Genomic DNA, 19,269 nt, shown 5'->3' with positions numbered 1-19,269 from the left:
GCACTGAGATCGATCCCGTCGGCTGGAGAAGGACTCCTCCCCAGATGGGAGCCAGGATTACACTGGCGAGCCCCTGTGCTCACGTGATGGGCATTCACAGAGGCGATGGGTGCGCGTTCGGCTCCGGGAGGAAGGGGAGCCCCCTGCAGTTAGAAGTGTTCGGAAATGGCAGTGAAGGCTGCTCCCCTGCTCCCACGCTCTGGGTCAGGGCTCACACTCACACGCCCAGCAGCAACGCGCATGCCTCCCACAGGTCACGAGCGCATCATATAGGCATGTTATTTATCTCGCAGAGGTATCCATGGCGCACATGCATCATGTAAAACTGCACACGGCGCATGTAAATTACACGTGTAGTGTGCACACAGACATCACGCAAACCACATGGCATAGACACAGATCTGTCCCATAAGGCATACAGAGATGTATCAGGGGTACATATGCATCACATGCATGGGTCACACGTACAGATCACACACACCGCACATGTGACACGCACGCACACACATACCACATACACACATGACAAATAGATCCTGTGTACAATCACATGCGTACAGATCACATGTGCACACATCACACACATACACACACAGCAAGACCCAGAGTTAATACTTGAATTGTCCATTCTATGGGAGGAGGATGAGGTTGCCTAAAAGGACATTTTGGGGGCCTGCTGTGAGAGTGTGGGTGAGCTGTAGGAGGTCTCTGCGTCCAGGATCTGTGGGCTCGATGGACACCTGGAGGGCCCTTCTGGTCTGAACAGCCCTTCCCTTCTTCTGCGGGGTGTGTTTTTTCCAGAGAGAATCTTGTCATATTGTTCTTCCCATTTCTGACCCTGTCCTGCTTTGCCCTCCGTCCCCAAGATGGGTTTCTGAAAGCTTGAGGAGCCCTGTTTTCCACCCATATTCAGAACCTACTGAGACAATGACATCATGGGGTTGGAGAACAGGATATCACCTTTGCTACCATTACAGCTGTTGGGAGATGTGGCTTGGATCTGGGCCCCAGGGACGGGACACCATTCCCCTGAATCACCCCGCCTCCTCCTGCTCCCAGCACAGGGGCGCGTGGGCCCACAGGCTCTGCTGGCTTAGAACAGAGGGGCTAAGGGAGGAAGCCACTGAGAGGAGCAGGCGCTTGGCTCACGAGGTCAGATCCTTCTTACAGCCTCTCCAGTCAGACAGTCAGCAGGAGCAGCAAGCTGATGTTAGCAGGAGGTTCTCAGAGAAGAATGCCGAGCTTCTGGAAGCTGGTAGTGCCCTATTTGGTGACACATGAGGTCATGTGTTGGAGGGGGCGATGGGGCACCTTACCCAGGAGTGGCCACCCACGCTCTGACAGACCTGCAGGTCTTGCCCTAAACACTTAAGAGCGAAATCCGTACGCATCCATTTTATACATCGCTGTCACTTGCTCTGTATGACTAGTGTGCTGGGTAGGAGTACACGCTGAGAAAACCGTGTCCTACACTGTGGTGAGAATATAAATGGAAGGTGTTTTCAGAGCCATTTCACGGTACGTATCGAGAACTTAAAAATGGTCATGGCTTTTGACTCCATGTGTTTTACTAATCGACTTAAGGAAAAGATGAAGCTTGGAACCAAAGCTTTATACGTCAGGGTGGCCACTGTCGCAGTGTGCCAGTGCAAAGAATATTAATAAAGTGTTGATAGTATGAATAAAACTAAATTCTTGCACAGCCATAGAAGTGAATGTTATCTAAGCATTCCAAATCCTGTTTGCACAGAATATTTATGAGCTACAAAATATCTGATCAAATATTAAATTTTTAAAAATGCAAAGTAAAACACTGCGTTCAGAATGAATTTGGTCCTTCTGGAACAAGACAGTGGTCTTGGCAAAACAAAGTTTGGCAACAGTTTTGAGGATGCAGAGGGACATGTCGTGAGGATGAGACCCTATGGACAGCAGTGTGTTCTTCCTGGACAGGACTGTTACAGGTTCATTTTAGTATTTCTTTGTATTTTTTCTGTTTTCATCCCAATTTTTTGCGGACGTGAACTTTTATCCTCAAAAGAGTAGTGAGTTACGTGGTTTGAGAGTGTACCGTACTCCTATGGAAACACAAGGTAAGAAGGACTGTGACTCACCCAGGCTCCGTGAGTACAGCTTTGGTGGGCGAGCAGCCTAGGGCTCTCAGTCACCTGTTACCAAAATCATGCTCTGTAACAACGACAGAATCCAAGTGGCTGTCCGGTTGCCTCTGTTCCGTGAGCCTCTCATCTTCTTGGGACCAGTGGGCAAGCCAGAGCATGATCGTGCTAACGAAGCACCGGAGAGCGTCCCGGAAACATGCCGGCCCCCGAAGCCTCCTGCACTCAGGGATGTCACTTACGCTCTTGCTTTCTTACTTCACATACTTTCTCTCAGTTACCCCTGCCCATTGCACTAACCAGAGCAAATCCCATGGCTGAGCCCCAAGACAAGGCAGGGACCACAGAGTCATCTCTCAAAGGGCATGGATCCCAGAAGGGGCTAAAATCCCTGAAGGCAAGAGCTGTTTCTTTAAAGCAAATAAAAATGTGAGTCTGGAGACCAGTGAACTTGACTGCCTGTGGAGACGTCTCTTGCGGGAGCTCACGTGGCTTCTGCGGGTGCTGGGCTCCCGAGTTAGCAAGGCTCGCCCTCCTGAGCGGCTCTTTCTGTCTTTCTAGATCCTGGCCAACGTGATCATTTTCATCTGTGGGAACCTGGCGGGCGCGTACCACAAGCATCTCATGGAGCTCGCCCTGCAGCAGACCTACCAGGACACGTGCAACTGTATCAAGTCTCGAATCAAGCTGGAATTTGAAAAGCGGCAGCAGGTGAGATACATTTTTCTGTCGAGACCGGGTATGCCGTGTGCTCACCATGGGCCTCGGCAAGTGTCGGAGCCACTGGTTGCCCTCGCTCAGGAATGGCGTCTGCAGACCCAGACCCAGGGGCCTTAGGATCCCCCACAGGCTAGCACCACACCACCTGCCACCCCCACGCGGCTGGACGTTCCAGTAAGAGTGGTGATTAATAATAATAATAATAATAATAATAATGCCTGGTGCACTTCCTCGCTTCTGCTGCTGGCTCAGTGCTCTGTGATAGTGTTTCCCCAGCTAACGTCTAAGCCCCCTCTGCCCCGCAGTGCTTCCCACGGCACCTGTTGTCCACGTGGTGGGAAGTAAGCAGAGTGGGGGGTGACAGCAGTTGAGGTGGAGGGTCCAACAGAGAGCTCTTTGCCATAACAGGGACTGTCCCGTGCTGACCCGTGTGCACGGAAATGCACAGCAGAGACATGGGTTACGACAAAGCCTTGGGAAAGGGAGGGGAGGGCGAGAAGGACATGTGGCAGGCAAAGCCACAGTGTCATCAAGGATGGTGGAGAGCAGGGGAAACAGAAATGTTTTGGAGGGGAAACCATAAATGCACAAGGGCCCCGTCTTAACGTGCTGGACTTCAGGCTATGGCAGGACAGCATGCGACGGACGATGGGCTTTGTTTTTCTTGGGTTCGGGTATCGTCCCCAGGAACTCGGCTCCCATCTCTGAAGGGGACGAGTAGCAGGAGCCTCTGTGAACAACAGCCCCCCCCCCCAGAGCATTCATCCTGGGTCCTGCCGTACCAGTCCATATGGGCACGCAGAAGATGCTTCCGTAGTGTTTGTTAAATTGTTCCGAGTTCACCCATTCTATAAAATTGCTCCAAAATGTATCACAGTTGTGGCAGTGAAAAAACATCCCTCAAACGTCGATGTGGACTTTTATTTGTGTACAGACTGAAGAATCATGATCGAGTTCCGTTTTGAAAACAGGGAGTTCAGTTCATTCGACGACGAGTGAGTGCTGGTCAGGAGTGAGTCCAGGTGCTGGAAATATGGCTGTGAATATCGCATTCTCACTGGTATTATCGGCAAATCTCGTAGTTAATTTTTAGACGGCATTTTGTGGAGGTGCCTGGGGATGCTCCATCGGTTGAGTGTCTGACTCTTGGTTTTGACCCAGTTCATGATCTCAGGGTCATGAGATCGAGTCCCGCATCAAGCTCTGTGCTTAGCGCAGTCTGTAAGCCTCTCTCTCCCTTTGCCCCTCCCTCCCCTGCACTCTCTCTCTCTCTCAAACCAGTAAATCTTTAAAGAAGCAGCATTTTATGTTACAGCATGTATAGCAAAGGTAGTTAGGGATGAATGTTTAGTTCTTGGGTTTCTACCATATCAAACTCTGGATCCAACATTAAGAAGTATATAGGCAGTTAACTTGGGACCGTTGTCCAGTATGTTTTCATTCACCTGTATTCCAGTAGTATTTTAAATCTGGGTCCTAGAAAATTCCACAGGACTGTTTTCCCTGAAGAGTCCTGATGTTTTAGGATAGATGGTTTCCTTTTTCAAAGAGCAGCGACTCTGTCAGGTGGGTCCTGACAGACATATTGAACTTCCTGTTCCATCACCTCTTGAATCTGCTTCAAAATCACACCAAGGCTGAGGGAACTGACATTCCAAGTAGACAGATTATATAACCTAATATTTATAGTACCCGTTCTGACAAAAGCGTAAGTCAGACTACTGACCTCGTCTGTACTACATACTTCTCTGAAGAGTCCTTGAGCAAGCAGAACTGGGTGCCAGCCTTTCATGGTGGCTTCCAAGTAGTCCGGTGGCCACACGGTGACCTTAGTAATTTGGGAATTAGAGCTGTGGTTTTCTGTGTGCCAGAGAATTTTGGGGCCATCATGAGAGTGTTATAAGACATTATAAGGACATTTACTAGTTTTTTACAAAGGAACCTTTTAAAAAATAAGTGAAATAAAAGGGACACTGTGAAAGAAAAAGAAGACCTTTTAGTAAAGATGTTTAATAAAATATAATCTAATACCACAAATGTGCTTTGCTCTTGAAGTTGGGAGTCAATGCCCAGGGTCTGGTGCCTAGAACGTGGTATTTTTCTTGTTAGGGTTTCGGGAAATGTGTTTCTAGAGTTAGAATGAATGCTTGTACTTTCTTCAGACTGACTTGTAGTTAAGGGGGAACAAAAACTTCTCTTAGTTAATAACATCAGTAAGACACGATCTGATAGATATAAGGAAATACATGAAAATTAGGCAGCGGCAATCTGTGTGTCCTTCACACAGAGGGTCAGCCTCTGAGACGGTGGGGCCTTGTACAGCCACAGACCAAATTATGGTCCAAGGGGTCCACGCATCACTTCCTGCCCAGCCTTCGCCACACACCATCTTGGCTCCACCCATAGTCACAATGGCTACCAGCAGTGTCCTTCAGATGCTCCACTCAAGGACAGGGGTGTGTGCTGAGCAAAAGAATTTGCTTCAGCATCTGTTATGATAAAATAAGAGCCATCCATGTTAGTATTCTACATCGGCCGTTGCCTCAGAGGGGGCTAACGTTCCCAGAGGCTGAGAAGCCGCCATCTTGCGTCGTTCCTGAGCCTCTTTCACAGGGTCACTCAACCGACCTTCCTCCTTGAGAGGAAGGTCAATGTCAGGTGAGCCCAGCTGACCACCCCGCTGGGGGCTGTAATAGCTGATGCTGTTGGGAGATGTCTAGGAATTCTGAAACCTTTTCAACTCTGCTCTACTCTTTCCTTTCCTTTCTTCGGATGTTGTGATATTTCCCCTAGATGCAAATGAGATGAATTTTTAGAGATAAAAACCATGTTTGAATAAAGTGACTCTTTGTGCTGTGAGATTTGGGGAGAGGAGGGAATGAAAAATGTTTGCAGAGTTTTTCTCAAGAGTTATATTCTTCCCCTGAAAATGCTGTCATGGAGAAACACTAAAACTATGATTTTTTTTTTTATACCAGGTGGGAGATGTAATGCATTAGCATCAAGGCCACCATTGGGGCTAGAAGGTATCTTCTCGGGGAGTTTTGATTCTTGTGTTAAGTTTCAGTCCTGCCAGAAAACCCACAGCCGTTTCTTGAGCACTGTGTCAGCGTGATGCAAGCCTCTTTATCAAAGCTGAGAAAACAAGCGAGCGTTTCTCCCCATATGTAATAGACTCTCCAGAATTGATGGGAGCTGGATTCAGAGCAAAATAAGAACTTTCCCTCCTAACCGCATGGGCAGTGGAAATAAATTTTGCCTCTGTAGTTGTAAAAACTGGATTTGCTTTTTTAATGGAAAGAAAACAAACCCTCTTGCATGTATACTTGTCTTTCTTTTAAAGTAATGTGATCAGAGCATTTTTACTTCGTCTTCCTTCATCTGGAACCATGCTATAGATGGAGTATGACGGAATATGCATTCCAATAGAAAGCACCAGTCAAGCAAGACACAGACAGCGCCCTGGTAAACCAGGGTGGAGGGACGGGGGTGGTTACTGAGTCAGTAGACTTCCTGGCTCTCCTTGAGGACTAATTGCTTTTCCTCTGTGCATACTTTGGTGGAAAATGTAACTGGTCCTTTTGTGTTCGTGGTTGGGTAGATAAGGCACACGTGTTCAACCGAGCATGACAGCAGGTCACATGAGGGCATTGCTGATCACATGACATAAGTCATTGAGAATGCCAGGAAAAGTATTGTTGAATGGTTTTTGATTTGGGCTGCTATATTTTGTCTGTTTTCATGAGAGAAAGAAGAAAAGAAGGAACTCATTTTTTTTTTGAGTCTTTCTAATGGACCAGGTAGTCTCTTTAGTACTTTACATATATTGTACGCACCTCCTGTTGCTGCTATAACAAATGACCACACGTGAAGTGGCTTAAAACAGAACAGTTCATTCTCATCATTAGAAGTTAGAAGTCCAAACTCAGTCTCATGAGCTAAAGTCAAACTATTGACAGGGCTGGCTCCTTTCAGAGGCTTTGAGGGAGAATCCGTTTCCTTGTCTCTTCAAGGTGCCGGAGCCTGCCCATCTTCCATTTTCAAATTCAGCAGCATAGCATCTTCTAGTCTCCCTCTCTTCTCCTCTCCAACTTTCTCTGTTCCGTCTGATTCTCAGATGTACTTTCTTCCCTCTGTCTGCCTCTAGTTCTACTGCTTCCCTCTGTAAGTATAACCCAAGGTAATCTCCCCATCTCTAGGTCCTTAATTTAATCACATCTGCCATGTTCTTGTTTTGCCATGTAAGGTGACATAATCCCGGGTTCCAGGGACTAGGATGGGGTCCTCTTCTCCAAGCCATTATCTTTTCTTACTTCTGGGTGAACTTGATGACTGAAGTCCTTTTTCCTACGTTATCCGGATAAAGGAACTGTCCAAATGTCCAAATTACCTACAGAAGATGACTCAGCTAATAAGTGCAGCTTTTTCTGCTTCTCAAGTTGGTCCGTGGCAGCTTTGTTGGAGTGATCTCTGAACATGTTAGCTGGAGATTTTCCCAGGTATGAAGGAGTTTTGTTTCATTAACTACGTTGTTTATCATTACTGGTGAAACAGGAAAGCATACGACAAGACCAGACATGATCTGATCATTAGGTGCCACGCCATCATGATGAGCAGAGTGTCATCTGTGGAGCGTTGGAAGTTCTGCGGGAGCTCACTCACACACAAAGCCACAGCGTGGACTCTGTCCATGGCTTTATTGCCATGCTGTGGTGCAGGGGCTGAGAGGAGGGTGCACTCTGGGGGCCGACCACCTGACCTGACGTGGGTGTTGTTCTCTTTCCCTGTGACATTAGTCCGATTTCTTCACTTCTGAGTTTCTCTGATGGAGCTTGTGCTTGATACCTTGCCCAGTTCAAGAGACAGTTTCTGCCTCCCAAACAGCTTCCTGTTCAGACAGTGCTCGGTCGCCGGTCTGGCCACGGTACACTGATGGCATCAGAGCTCATATTCAACCACAGAAGTCTGCGGCCACCCTGGCCGGGCCATAGGGCTCGAGGGGGCTGGAGGGAGGGTTTCCCGTGACCAGGCCATCCCAGGAGTTCCTGCCCCAGTGGGCTTCATTCTTCCTTGCTGCAAACAGATGGGACAGAGAAATGTTTTGCTTTGTCTGCCTAGTTGGTAGATAATTGTCCCCGACACTCTTTCTTCTCGCATCATCTCCCCAAGTTCAAGAGTTTCCTTTTCACCCGCGGAACGGGCAGGGTGAGGCAATCCTGGCGGCTCATGTTGCTGGACTCATTGCATCCCCCAGTTTCTGTCATCTCAGTAGGAACTGGTTGGTGGGGTCTGAGCTACGGCATCTCAACAGCGTTGCTTCTCCAGGAAAGCAAAGTGGGCATCAGGAGGCCGACAAGAGTTCCAGCCGGTGAGACTTTCCCAGTGCCGCTCCTGAAGAACTCAAGCAGGAAACGTTATAAATGTTACCCAAGACCTTTGGGTCAGGCAGTGCCTCCAGTCAGGGTAACAGAACATGGAAACGCACAACATCGTGCCCTACATGCAGTTGGGTTCCAATATGCGGGCTCTGCTCAGGATCTTGCATCATCAAAGATTATTAACCACGCTTTCCTTCCAGCCAGCGGGATATGTTATTTTGTGAGCCCACTTTTTTTCTAGTTTATTAAATCATCACGTAGACAGTTTTTATCTGGTAGCCCTTCCCTGATGAAGTCATAGCTTATATTGTTCTTGGTCACCACCTTCTTCCATTGTATTAAGTGACAGATGACATCATTTTCTGTCTCGTTGGAGAGGCCACACTCGCGTAAAGGTTGATCACCACCTCATCCTCAGCACACATTAGGGAGAGGTTGAAAGACACTTACCTTTTGCTTGAAAGTTGAAAAAAACGAAGAGTCATGGTTTCATGAAAGGGCTAGTAGCTTCAAAGTGTTTGCCATTTGAGTCCATCAGATGGAAGTTCAAGAACGGTTGTCATGGTTTGCACCATGTTGTCTCATACTGATGACGCAAATTCTCAGGATGCTCGTGTGTGATGCCTCACTGAGAAATTGCAGGGCAAGGTATTTTCAGATGCTGCATTTTACCATGACCCTTTGACCAGGTTCTTTCAAATGAGGAGTGAAAATCAATTCCAGAAAAAATATATTAATAAGGCTGAAGTATTTTTGGATAGGTCCTTCAGTTAAAATGCTTGAAATCAGTACATATTTCCTAAGATTGCAGTGAGGGCAATCTTGTGAATGTGTACTTTGGCTCCTTTAAAGAGAAACCAACAATTACAGATCCAAGACCACAGAGGAAGGTTTCCCAGGACTCACTGTTGAATGCCATGCCTAACGCGGAGCAGAACCACAGGAGATTAGTAATAGCCCCTCATGAAAAGAGCACTAATGACTATCTGTACATCCTGTAACACGTTAGACATTCTGCCCCACAGGAAGAAAAATAAAATAGGGGTACAACAATTAGTCAAGCAGAGATTCTTCTAATGAATTAAATATATGCACATATCTATTTATATCATGACAGCAGAAAAGCTAAATGGTAAAATAAAACTCTGCAGAAGTTTCCTTTATGTGAGAAACTTGAGCAAAATTCCCATCTAACATTTATGGTAAGCAATTCACCTGTCTTATTGGAGAAGCACCTGGGAAACAGTTTTGTTGCTGTAGCTTATCCTGAGCTAATCTATGCTGATAACATAAAAAGAAGCACAGAAAACAGAAGTTGCGCCCCAAGGAGAGCATCTGGTTTTGGTATTTTTGGCCTCTGGGAATTTTTAGTGTTTCATGGAGACCGCCTACTTTTTATACCCCACGATGCAATATTTTGATGCTGGCAAGATTGTATAATAGGCAAAGGATAATGTAGTCGAAAGATTCAAGAAAGCTCGACATCACTTGATATGAGAAAAATAACCCCAATAGAAAGGAATTCCAAAATCAGTCCTTCTGCTTGCGTCATCCATTCTTCTGGTTTTTATCCTATGTGGGAGAAAATGTATGTTTACTCCAAAATCAAAGGCAAAGTGTCAAGTCTTCAATGATATTTTTCTTCTTGCAGATGAAACCACAGATAGGCCGATGAACTGTTAATAGGGAGAAAGAAGCTCTTTATACTTACCAACATGGGACTTTTCAAGTGTTAACGTTATTGAACCTGTTTAATAATTTATTACCATGAGCACAGTCATGGATAAAAATACTTCACGTGGCATTAGCATTGTACTTACTGAATTGAGGCACCCACTGAGGTTTATACTAAATTAAAAATTAGGACTTAACAAATTTTGGAATTTTGTTAATTGCATATATGTTTCCAAGAAGTGTTAATCTTTGGATTTTTTGTTTGTTTTAGGTTGTTGAGTGTCCTCAAAGGTTTAGGAAATTTTGTTCTAGGGCTTTTCTGAGCCCTAGAACAAATATATTAGGGACCATTTATATGTCAGCTGCTGGATGTGAAAATTCCTCCCAGAGACCTCTGTTCTCCATAAAGGTGAAAATATGTACAATTATCCAATAATCTCGGGAATGAAACAGGAGGAACATTTGAGGTCAGGATGTGCACAGAAAGCTGTTAAGTTAAAATATGGCTTTTAGGGGCACCTGGGTGGCTCAGTGGGTTAAGCCTCTGCCTTCGGCTCAGGTCATGATCCCAGGGTCCTGGGATCGAGCCCCGCATCGGGCTCTCTGCTCAGCAGGGAGCCTGCTTCCCTTCCTCTCTCTCTGCCTGCCTCTCTGCCTTCTTGTGAGCTCTCTCTGTCAAATAAATAAATAAATAAAATCTTTAAAAAATATGGCTTTACATATGTACTTCCCTTGAATACAGAATTATGGTGCCTGGAAGGCATAGATCTATCTGTCAGTGCTCCTACTTCACAATTTTATCTTTGATTATGTGTTATGTGCCAAGGGATTAACTCCAGGGAATAGAATAATACCTAAAGCTTAAGGTTTCTGTTCTCTTTGGACGTAAACTGCAATGACAGGAGACAAACTATAACTTATTAAATGCATATATTTGATTAGAAGTTACAGTGAGTTCAGGTGACAAGGCATTATGGGGAAGGTTGTGGTGCATTGGAGAGGCCATCAGGGAAGGTCCTCTGGGAGGTGACAGTTGAGCTGAAATGGGTATTACAGAAGGATGTAGCCCTTTGGTAACCGAATGAAAGTTCTCTAACAGGGGGAGGAAGCCCTGCAGAGGGCTTGGGTTAAGAACCAGATTGTCTCATTTGAGGAATATAAAGGTCAGTGGACCATTGGCTCCAAGAAGAGAGTTGGACAGGGAGACTGGAGCCAGAGCACACACTGAGCCTTGCAAGGTATGCTAAGGACTTGGAATTTTGTTATACACTGAATGGAAAGGCACTGAAGGGTTTAAGTGAGGTCGGGAGATGGACTGGTAACATTCTTAAAGGATCTCTCTGAGTGCTGATAGAGAATGGAGTGGGGGAGCAGGGAACGTTAGCAGAGGGACAAGCTTGGACAGCAATCCAGATTAGAGATAAGAGAAGCTTTTGGTCATAGTTGACAGATGCAGGACATATTTTGAAATTAAATGGGTAGGAATTGCTGTTGAGTTGGATGTTGGATGAGAGAAAGATAAAATAATCAAGAAAGATTCAGAAGCTTTGCATTTGAGCAACTGGGTAACAGCTGGTGTGTTACTTAGAAGATGTCAAAGTCTTTGGGAACAATATTCATTGGAGGTAGGGGTGGGGTAGAATTCAAGAGTGGAGTATTGAACAGTTAATTCTGAGATACCTATTATGTGTCCAAAGGGAGATGGCCAAGCTGTAGTTGTAAGTAAGATTCCGATCTAAAAATGTCGATTTGGAGGTCATCAACATACAGTTGGTGTTTAAAGGACTAAGTGAGATCCTCTAGGGAGAGAATATGATCAGAAAATATGAAAATGGCCCAGGGCCATGACCCAAAATGCACCAACATTAGAGAAAAGGACAGAAGGAGTAGAGTCAGCCAAAGTCACTGAGAAAGATCATTTGTATAGGAGAGAAGCCAGAGAAGCCAAGAGAGAAAGTTTAAGGGGACAGTGGCCAACGTAGTCAAGTGCTGAAACAGTCACAGTGGAGGGAGCATCACAGAGGGACCACCAGTCTCGGCAACATGGCGGTCACCAGTGGCCTGGGCAGAGGGGTCGAAATGACTGAGCTCAGGTAAGGAGAAAATAGGAAGTGAGGAAAGGCACACAGTGACTATCAACAGCTCTGAATATGTCGGCATATTCAGCTATAAAGAGGAGCCAGAAATTTCCAGGCAAATTATTTGGTCAAGGTTTTCTTCACCCAAGATGGAAACTGGTGTTGTATTACATGTCTTACTATAGCATCTCTACCAACATGCTATACACTAACTGTTGTTTCTACTGTAATATATTACAGTTTCCCAAATGTGTCTTTCTTTTATTCTGAATCACTGATTCCCAGGAAGGAAAGGGCAGAAGGACTGATTGATTTTTCCAGAAAGGTAACTGTGTTTCTGGATTACAGTTATTAACTAATCCCGGCACTGGTCCATTGTGTATGTGAACTCATATCTGGTAATTTCTACCAGAATGGATTTAACTCAGATGAAAATAATGAAAAAGAGTTATTAAATCGGCAAATAAATAATAACATACAGAAACTGTGAAAGGGAACAAAAAGGCTGAGAAGACTGTAGGTAAAATAAAGAGAATGGGTTAAGACAAAAACTCAAGCCTTAAAGTGGGTTAACTGTTTTAGAAACACATTCAAGTAAAACCATAAGATTAAATGTTAGAAGAAAAAGAATTCATCCTCTTAGAAAGAAAAATGCGTATCAGTGAATGTGCCATTGCCCTATTCCCCGGAGGGTCACTGCCCAGGGCTGAATGTTTCAATGTTGAGGATTACAAGTGTAATCCTCATTCTAAGAACGGGAATAGCAAGGGTAGGCATTTCACTCGAAGATGAAAGTCCATCAGCAGCCCCTGGAATAGTTAGGGATTGAAGGTTAGAAACAGGAGCCCCGGGAGGCAGGTCCGAGCACCTTATTAGGTCAGAGCTCTGAAGGCTGCAGCAGGTGTGCTCAGAGTTCCTTCCTGCTGGTCACTGACTCCGCATGTTGGGACTGACCAGAAAACAGGAGTCCAGGGAATGACTTTTTGGCCGCAAAATAGAATTTTCTTGTTCTTTTCTTTCTTCTTTCTTTCTTCTTTCCCGAGTTCTGATTTAGGTACCTTTCTGGCTGTGTTTCCGCCCAATTCTCTAAGATCTCTAAGATATTAAGACTTTGGTTTTCTAAACAAGCCTTTTGGAATGGAAACCTGAGTATTTAATCCTTGACTGTGTAATCCTCGAGCCCCGTGTGCCCGTGGCTGCTTTGAATGAACCTGACACTCTCAGATGCATCTTCTCATTATGAGGCTCATTTATATCACGTTGTCGTGCATGTTAAATCTTCAAAAGATTGACCAAGGCAAACAACAAAAATGGGCCATTGACTATTCTCCCAGACCCATATTCCTCTCCCCAAAAGTTTCTAGTATGTTTTTGGCTAAAGTATTCTTATGAACTTGGGTAACATTAGCTTCATTGTCATGGAAGTGATCAACATAGCCTTCCAGAAGGGAGTGTACAGGTAGAATTTATGTGTGTGTGTGTGTGTGTGTGTTATGAACAACCCAATTATTATGTCAAAGACAAGATACAAGCTTGGAATCACCCAGCCCGTTAGCTCGATCCAGATCTGCTGAAGAAGATGCATTTAAACTAGCTTTTGAGGGGCGCCTGGGTGGCTCAGTGGGTTGAGCCGCTGCCTTCGGCTCAGGTCATGATCTCGGGGTCCTGGGATCGAGTCCCGCATCAGGCTCTCTGCTCAGCAGGGAGCCTGCTTCCCTCTCTCTCTCTCTGCCTGTCTCTCTGCCTACTTGTGATCGCTCTCTGTCAAATTAAAAAAAATAATAAAATAAAATAAAATAGCTTTTGATGAAACACTTGGCTCATGGATATGTTGTGGGGACGATTTATGGGATAATGGATCTTTTTTTTAAAAAAGATTTTATTTATTTATTTATGAGAGAGAGAGAGAGAGAGAGAGTGCACACAAGCAGGGGGAGGGGCAAAGAGAGACGTGAACTCCTCACTGAGCAGGGAGCCAGGCACGGGGCTTGTTCCTAGGATACTGGGACCATGACCTGAACCGAAGGCAGTCAGTCAGCCATCTGAGCCACCCAGGCGCCCAAGGATTATGCATGTTTGAAACAGTGTTAGATTTTGAGATCGATGAGTATAGCACTTAACTACTGTTTCAGACTTTTGCTGGTGAATTTTATTAACAAGTTGGGGGGAAATGTTTCAGGGGGATATTTAGGAGTGAGTGTTCCCCAGAATGGGTCCATACACTGAAACAAATGTCAACCACAGATTCTATGCTTTAAAAAGGGCAGATGGATCAAGAAGCACTCAGAACTTGGGCCGTGAGCATGTGACAGTCAGATGAGTGAGCTCCCTGAAAAGTTAGGAGTGGGATTTGGGATGCTCTATTGAAAAACAGGGAAATCCTTTCATTAAAAGGGCAGTGTACTTCATCAGCTGATGGAAATAAGCATGAAATGTGACAAATTCCACAGGAGAGAGAAGGGACAGATCTCTCAAAGTTTCTGATGAATAATGGGGAAAAAAAAAGTTAAAACTTGCCTTTAAATAAGTTTGCTTTTTATATGCTTTCATGAAAAATGTCCCCATCATTCCCCATGTAAATCAGCATTTATAGCTACTGTCTTCTGCCTTCAGTGATATCATAATTGTATTTCATTGGGAAATGAGCAACGTGGGCATGAAGACTAGAAAGGCCAAATCAAACATATTATGCAGAAAAAAGAGAGAGAGACCAAAATTATGGTATTTTGTGAGTATTCTCTCTAGAGAATGATGACTTTAATCATTTCATCTCTTACTCTCCTTCTTCACTAGTAAAATAGAGAAGGATGGGCTGGATTGTTTTCTTGGTCTCGTGAATCATAATGGCTAATCCAGTGCTCCAGCTGAGAAAGGATTTGGAAAACTTGCTTTTCTGATGCTTCAGAGAAAGTTCTGTGTTTGCTTCTTGTTCAGCCTTTTACCCAGAAGCACCCCTTGAACAGAAGGAATGAGGAATTTGAAAATCGGCGCCACCGTCCGTGTTTCCAGTGTCACTTACACCCTGCGAAGCAGGACCTAGGTCTGATGTTCCCCACTACCCCCCCTTCCAGGGACATGCTCAGGCTTCTGGGAGATGGGTGCCCGGGTGAGGGTTCAGCATTCTGAATTCCACATGGCCTAAAGCGAGTGCCCAGGAAGTAGCTGACACTTCGTATCAGAGCAGAAGGTTAGCTGAGGCTCATTTGATGTAGAGCAGGCCTCCCTGAGAGATCTTTCAGAGTGATAATAAAAGCAAAGCCAGCATGTTCATCTTCAAAGTCCTGAGGGGGGAAAAAAAAAAGCCTCCAAGTCGTAAATGCCAGGAGGTACTTATTCAGCCAACAGAGAGGAAATGTTGACAACAGAAAGCATCAAAGGCCATCCCAGTGAGGGTCTAGTTTGTAAGAGTTTGGGGAAGGAAGCTGGAGCTCTCTTTGGTTACCTGGTTACCAATGAACAGGTTCCTAATCACATCCTTTACTTTCTTTCTAGTCATATCTTTACCCATCTGCTCTTAAGTCATGAGTTAGAGACGTTTCTTCCTATGAGGAATTGATAAGACATTTGAGTTACGAGCCTGAATTTTTGTTTATTCAGTGAAAACTCCAGAGATCCATATGGACTCATCTCAATGCTGCTAACATTTTAGTACGAGAAATGAGGAGAGAAACCCTAAAAGCTTCTAGAGTGGAGGAAAGAAATAACAACTTCTAGGTTAAGTGTGATGGGACGAGGGTCCGATTTTCATTTCTCATAAACAACATCAGATGTTAAAAACACAGTAGTGCAAAGTCTTAAAAGTACTTAAGAAAAGCATTTTTCACTTTGATTTGTACACCAGGTCAAATGAGGTTGAAGTAAAGACGTGCGGGCGTGCGTGCACTCAGGAAGTGCAACCCCACACGTGTGCTGTGACATGGCGATTTTAGGATTTTTTTCCAGTAAGACACAAAAAAATGAATTCAAACAAAAGAGATAAAAAGGTAGGGAATAAGCCAAGAAACTGGTAAAGAAATTGAGCCAAGAAACTGGTAAAGCTTAAATGATAAGACTAAATAATTGTAGTTGCCTAATGTAGGAATAGAACTGTTAATTAAAACAGCAAGAAGAACAAAACTCTAATATTTTAAAAATCAGATGATTTCAGCTTGGGAGTGTTTTCGTTAATGGATAACATGGTCTGGAATGATTACTTCAAGACAGCAACATATGGAGGAAAGAGCGCATCGCTTCTCTAAGGACAAGCCATCCTGAATTACACAGCTCAGTATACCGAGTCCTTCATATTTTCTTTCCATCCATGTAGGATAAAACCTCAGTTTAAGGACCCGATAGGGGGATCCTGACTGGCTCAGTCGGTTAAGTGTCTCATTTCCACTCAGGTCATGATCCCAGGGTCCCGGGGTGGAGCCCCAGAGGGCTCTGTGCTCAAAGGGGAGTCTGCTTCTTCCTCTCCCTCTGCTCTTCCCCTCCCTGCTTATTCTCTCTCTCTCTCTTTTTCTCTCTCTCAAATAAGTAAATAAAACCAAAATCTTAAAAAAAAAAAAAGAAAAGAAAAGAAAGACCAGATAAATAGTGCGTATTACATTTAAGCTGTGAAAGTTAGTACTCTGCGGCACATTACACATCTCAGCATTATTGAGATTTGCACTTACCTAATATCTGTAATCTCAGAGAACAAAGTTCTTTATAAAAGTCATAAATATCGCATCCCATAGAACTGTGTCCTACTGTCGTGTCACTCACAGAAATGCATATGGCAGGGGCGCCTAGGGAGCTCAGCGGGTGAAGCATCCGCCTTCGGCTCAGGTCATGATCTCAGGGTCCTGGGATCAAGCCCCTCATCGGGTTCTCTGCTCCACAGGGAGCCTGCTTCCCCCTCTTCCTCTGCCTGCAGCTCCCCCTGCTTGTGATCTCTCTCTCTCTCTCTCTCTCTCGCTCTCTGTGCGCCAAATAAATGAATAAATCTTTAAAAAACAACTAGAAAAGCGCATAGGGCAGGCAGTTACTGAGGCAGCAGCAACAGTGACGCAGACGGGTGATCTCGTGCAGCTTCCTGAAGGCAAGACTCAAAAACAGGTTTGCTTTGCGGGTTCCTTCCTCTTGGGAGCATCTGCCTTCCCCTCCAGTGTCCCAGAGTCCGTCTCCTGACACTCTCAGTCTTCAGCTTTCCCCCTGGAAACAGTAGCCGTAGGAAAGTCTGGTGCACTCAGGAAAGGTTGGCTTCTCCTAACCCAAATCCCCTCACTGGGCAGACCTTCCTGTCCTTTGCGGTGAGTGAATGCGCCTTTTAACTTCCAGCATAACCAGTTCTGCCTGATTATGTGACCAACCCTGGACAAGTATTTTTTGTTTTAATTGATTGGCTGGTGGGTGGGTTGATTGGTTTTCAAACTTCTCAGTTCGTTGGTTTCCCGGTCTATAAAATGTGAGTAGTGGTAGCATCTGTCCCGTAGGGTTGTTTTTGAGGACAGAGCGTATATGTCAAAGATTTGGAGCGCTTTCTGCAAGCAAGCATGCCGCACACAGGGGCTCTTAGCCATGAGGCGGAAATTGTGTGAGCCGTGAACCTCACGGGCTGCGGGTCTCTTGGAGCTGTGAACTGGTGGTTTGCACCAAGATTCTTCTATTGTATGAACACTCAGAAATGCTCTAAATGTTATAAAAAGTAGTCCCAATATGAACTTTTGGAAATTAGCAGTGCTTTTAAAGACACCCTTTAACACTTAAGAAAATAACAAGCAGGAAAGTAAAGAGGGATGGACAGTGAGGGCTGTACAGCCCAGAGTGTTGCTGGATAACCGACCTCCTTCCCTTCCCACCAGTATTTGCAAAATTTTGGAAGATTTAAAGATCTACAAAGAATCATCTCTCCTGATTGCTGCAGGTCAGTCTGTACTTGACTTTCGATGTTTCCGGATGTTTCTTTTTCTCTCCACATCAAAATATTTGAGAGTTGACATTCTAAGCAAAGGGACTGGTAATCAGACTCTGCCTTCCTTCTCCTTCTCTTAAGGAGCCCTGGGGAAAGATACAATGCTGAGAGCGATATCAGTGCTCTGGGCTGCGTCTTCCTCATGAGGAAAATGAGGGCTCTGGTCCTCGATAGATTTCCTGCCAGCCTAATGGTCCGTGACTTTACATTTTCCCAGTACTGTTTTCCATCTCTCAGAAACCTTCAAAGAGAAACTCTATGACTGGTCTCCTTTCCTTCTCCCTGCCTCCCTGCCTTCCTCCCTCCCTCCCTCCTCCTTCCTTTCTTTTTTTCCCTTTCTTTCTTTCTTCCTTTTCTTTCCCTTCCTTCCTACTTCCCTTCCCTTCCCTCCCCTTCCCTTTCTTTCCTTTCCCTTAAATTCTGGCTAAGATTTTGAGGTGTTCCCATGCAGTTTTCACTCCTTATCTGTTGACATTGGTTTCTATCCTGTGTTCATTTCTCATGGCACATCACTCCTACTCTGCCTGATTATTTTCATGAATTGTAAATATTCATGCATACCCATTACAAGAAACTCTTCAGAGCAAAGCATTACATGAAAACTTGTTTTTGTGTGTACAAGGAAGAGTACTATGGTCATCTAGCATAGAAATATACCCTGCCAGAAATATGATTGGTTGGTGGCCCAAGAGCATCAGTATTTCTCATTCTAATGGTTTCGATTAATGACCACTCACAAAGGCCTGTCTCCTGGCAATAGAAAAAGGCAGTGTCTCCTAATAACTTAAGAAAATCTTTGTCAAGAAAAATGTGGAAGGACAAAAATACAGACTTACTGTGAGACCTGAAATGTATAGCAATATATAAAACAAACTAGTCTTAAGTCATAAAACTCAGAAAAATGTAATCATAGATAAATAAAACCGTTTGTGTCACCTAACAGAACTTTGATGTGCAAAGAAGGTATTATCTTAAATTTGTGAAGCGAACCATTGTTGCCATTATAAGCAAAAAGATTTCCTTTTGGTTTCTGGAAAACAGTGGAATTGGATAAAAGTCTCATAGCTATGGCTTAAACAAAATAATGCTACTAGAACTTACTGGGCATAAAACTTGTGTAATAAATTTGAGTGATACGTTATAAATTACCTCTCTGGCTAAGAAAACACTTTTGTACTTATGTCCTCAGTGTCATTCCAGTGGGATCCACTTAATATTTAAGAGAGAACTTCTCACTGAAGGAATTTCTTTGGCTTCTGGTTGGACATTACGAGAACTGTGAAATATGAAAATCAGAAGTGACATTATTTTCCTGTTTTGCCCTCATCTGGACAACAACTGAGTACAAAGTTTCCTGAGCTACAAAT

At 44.5% G+C, this 19,269-nt stretch overlaps 1 protein-coding gene across 1 annotated transcript in view; it reads left to right on the top strand.

Annotated features, from left to right (window-relative positions):
- Positions 1–19,269, top strand: part of ADCY2 (adenylate cyclase 2) — a 406,092-nt gene that overhangs the window by 209,707 nt on the left and 177,116 nt on the right. The window contains exon 4 of the mRNA XM_044234016.1: positions 2,679–2,828. Coding sequence (XP_044089951.1) covers positions 2,679–2,828 — 150 coding nt within the window. The remainder of the gene's footprint in view (positions 1–2,678; positions 2,829–19,269) is intronic.

The sequence above is a fragment of the Neovison vison genome, chromosome 1, assembly GCF_020171115.1.
Source record: "Neovison vison isolate M4711 chromosome 1, ASM_NN_V1, whole genome shotgun sequence".
NCBI lineage: Eukaryota > Metazoa > Chordata > Mammalia > Carnivora > Mustelidae > Neogale > Neogale vison.
The sequence above is the reverse complement of the archived record's forward strand: the minus strand, read 5'-3'. Positions and strand labels throughout refer to the sequence as shown.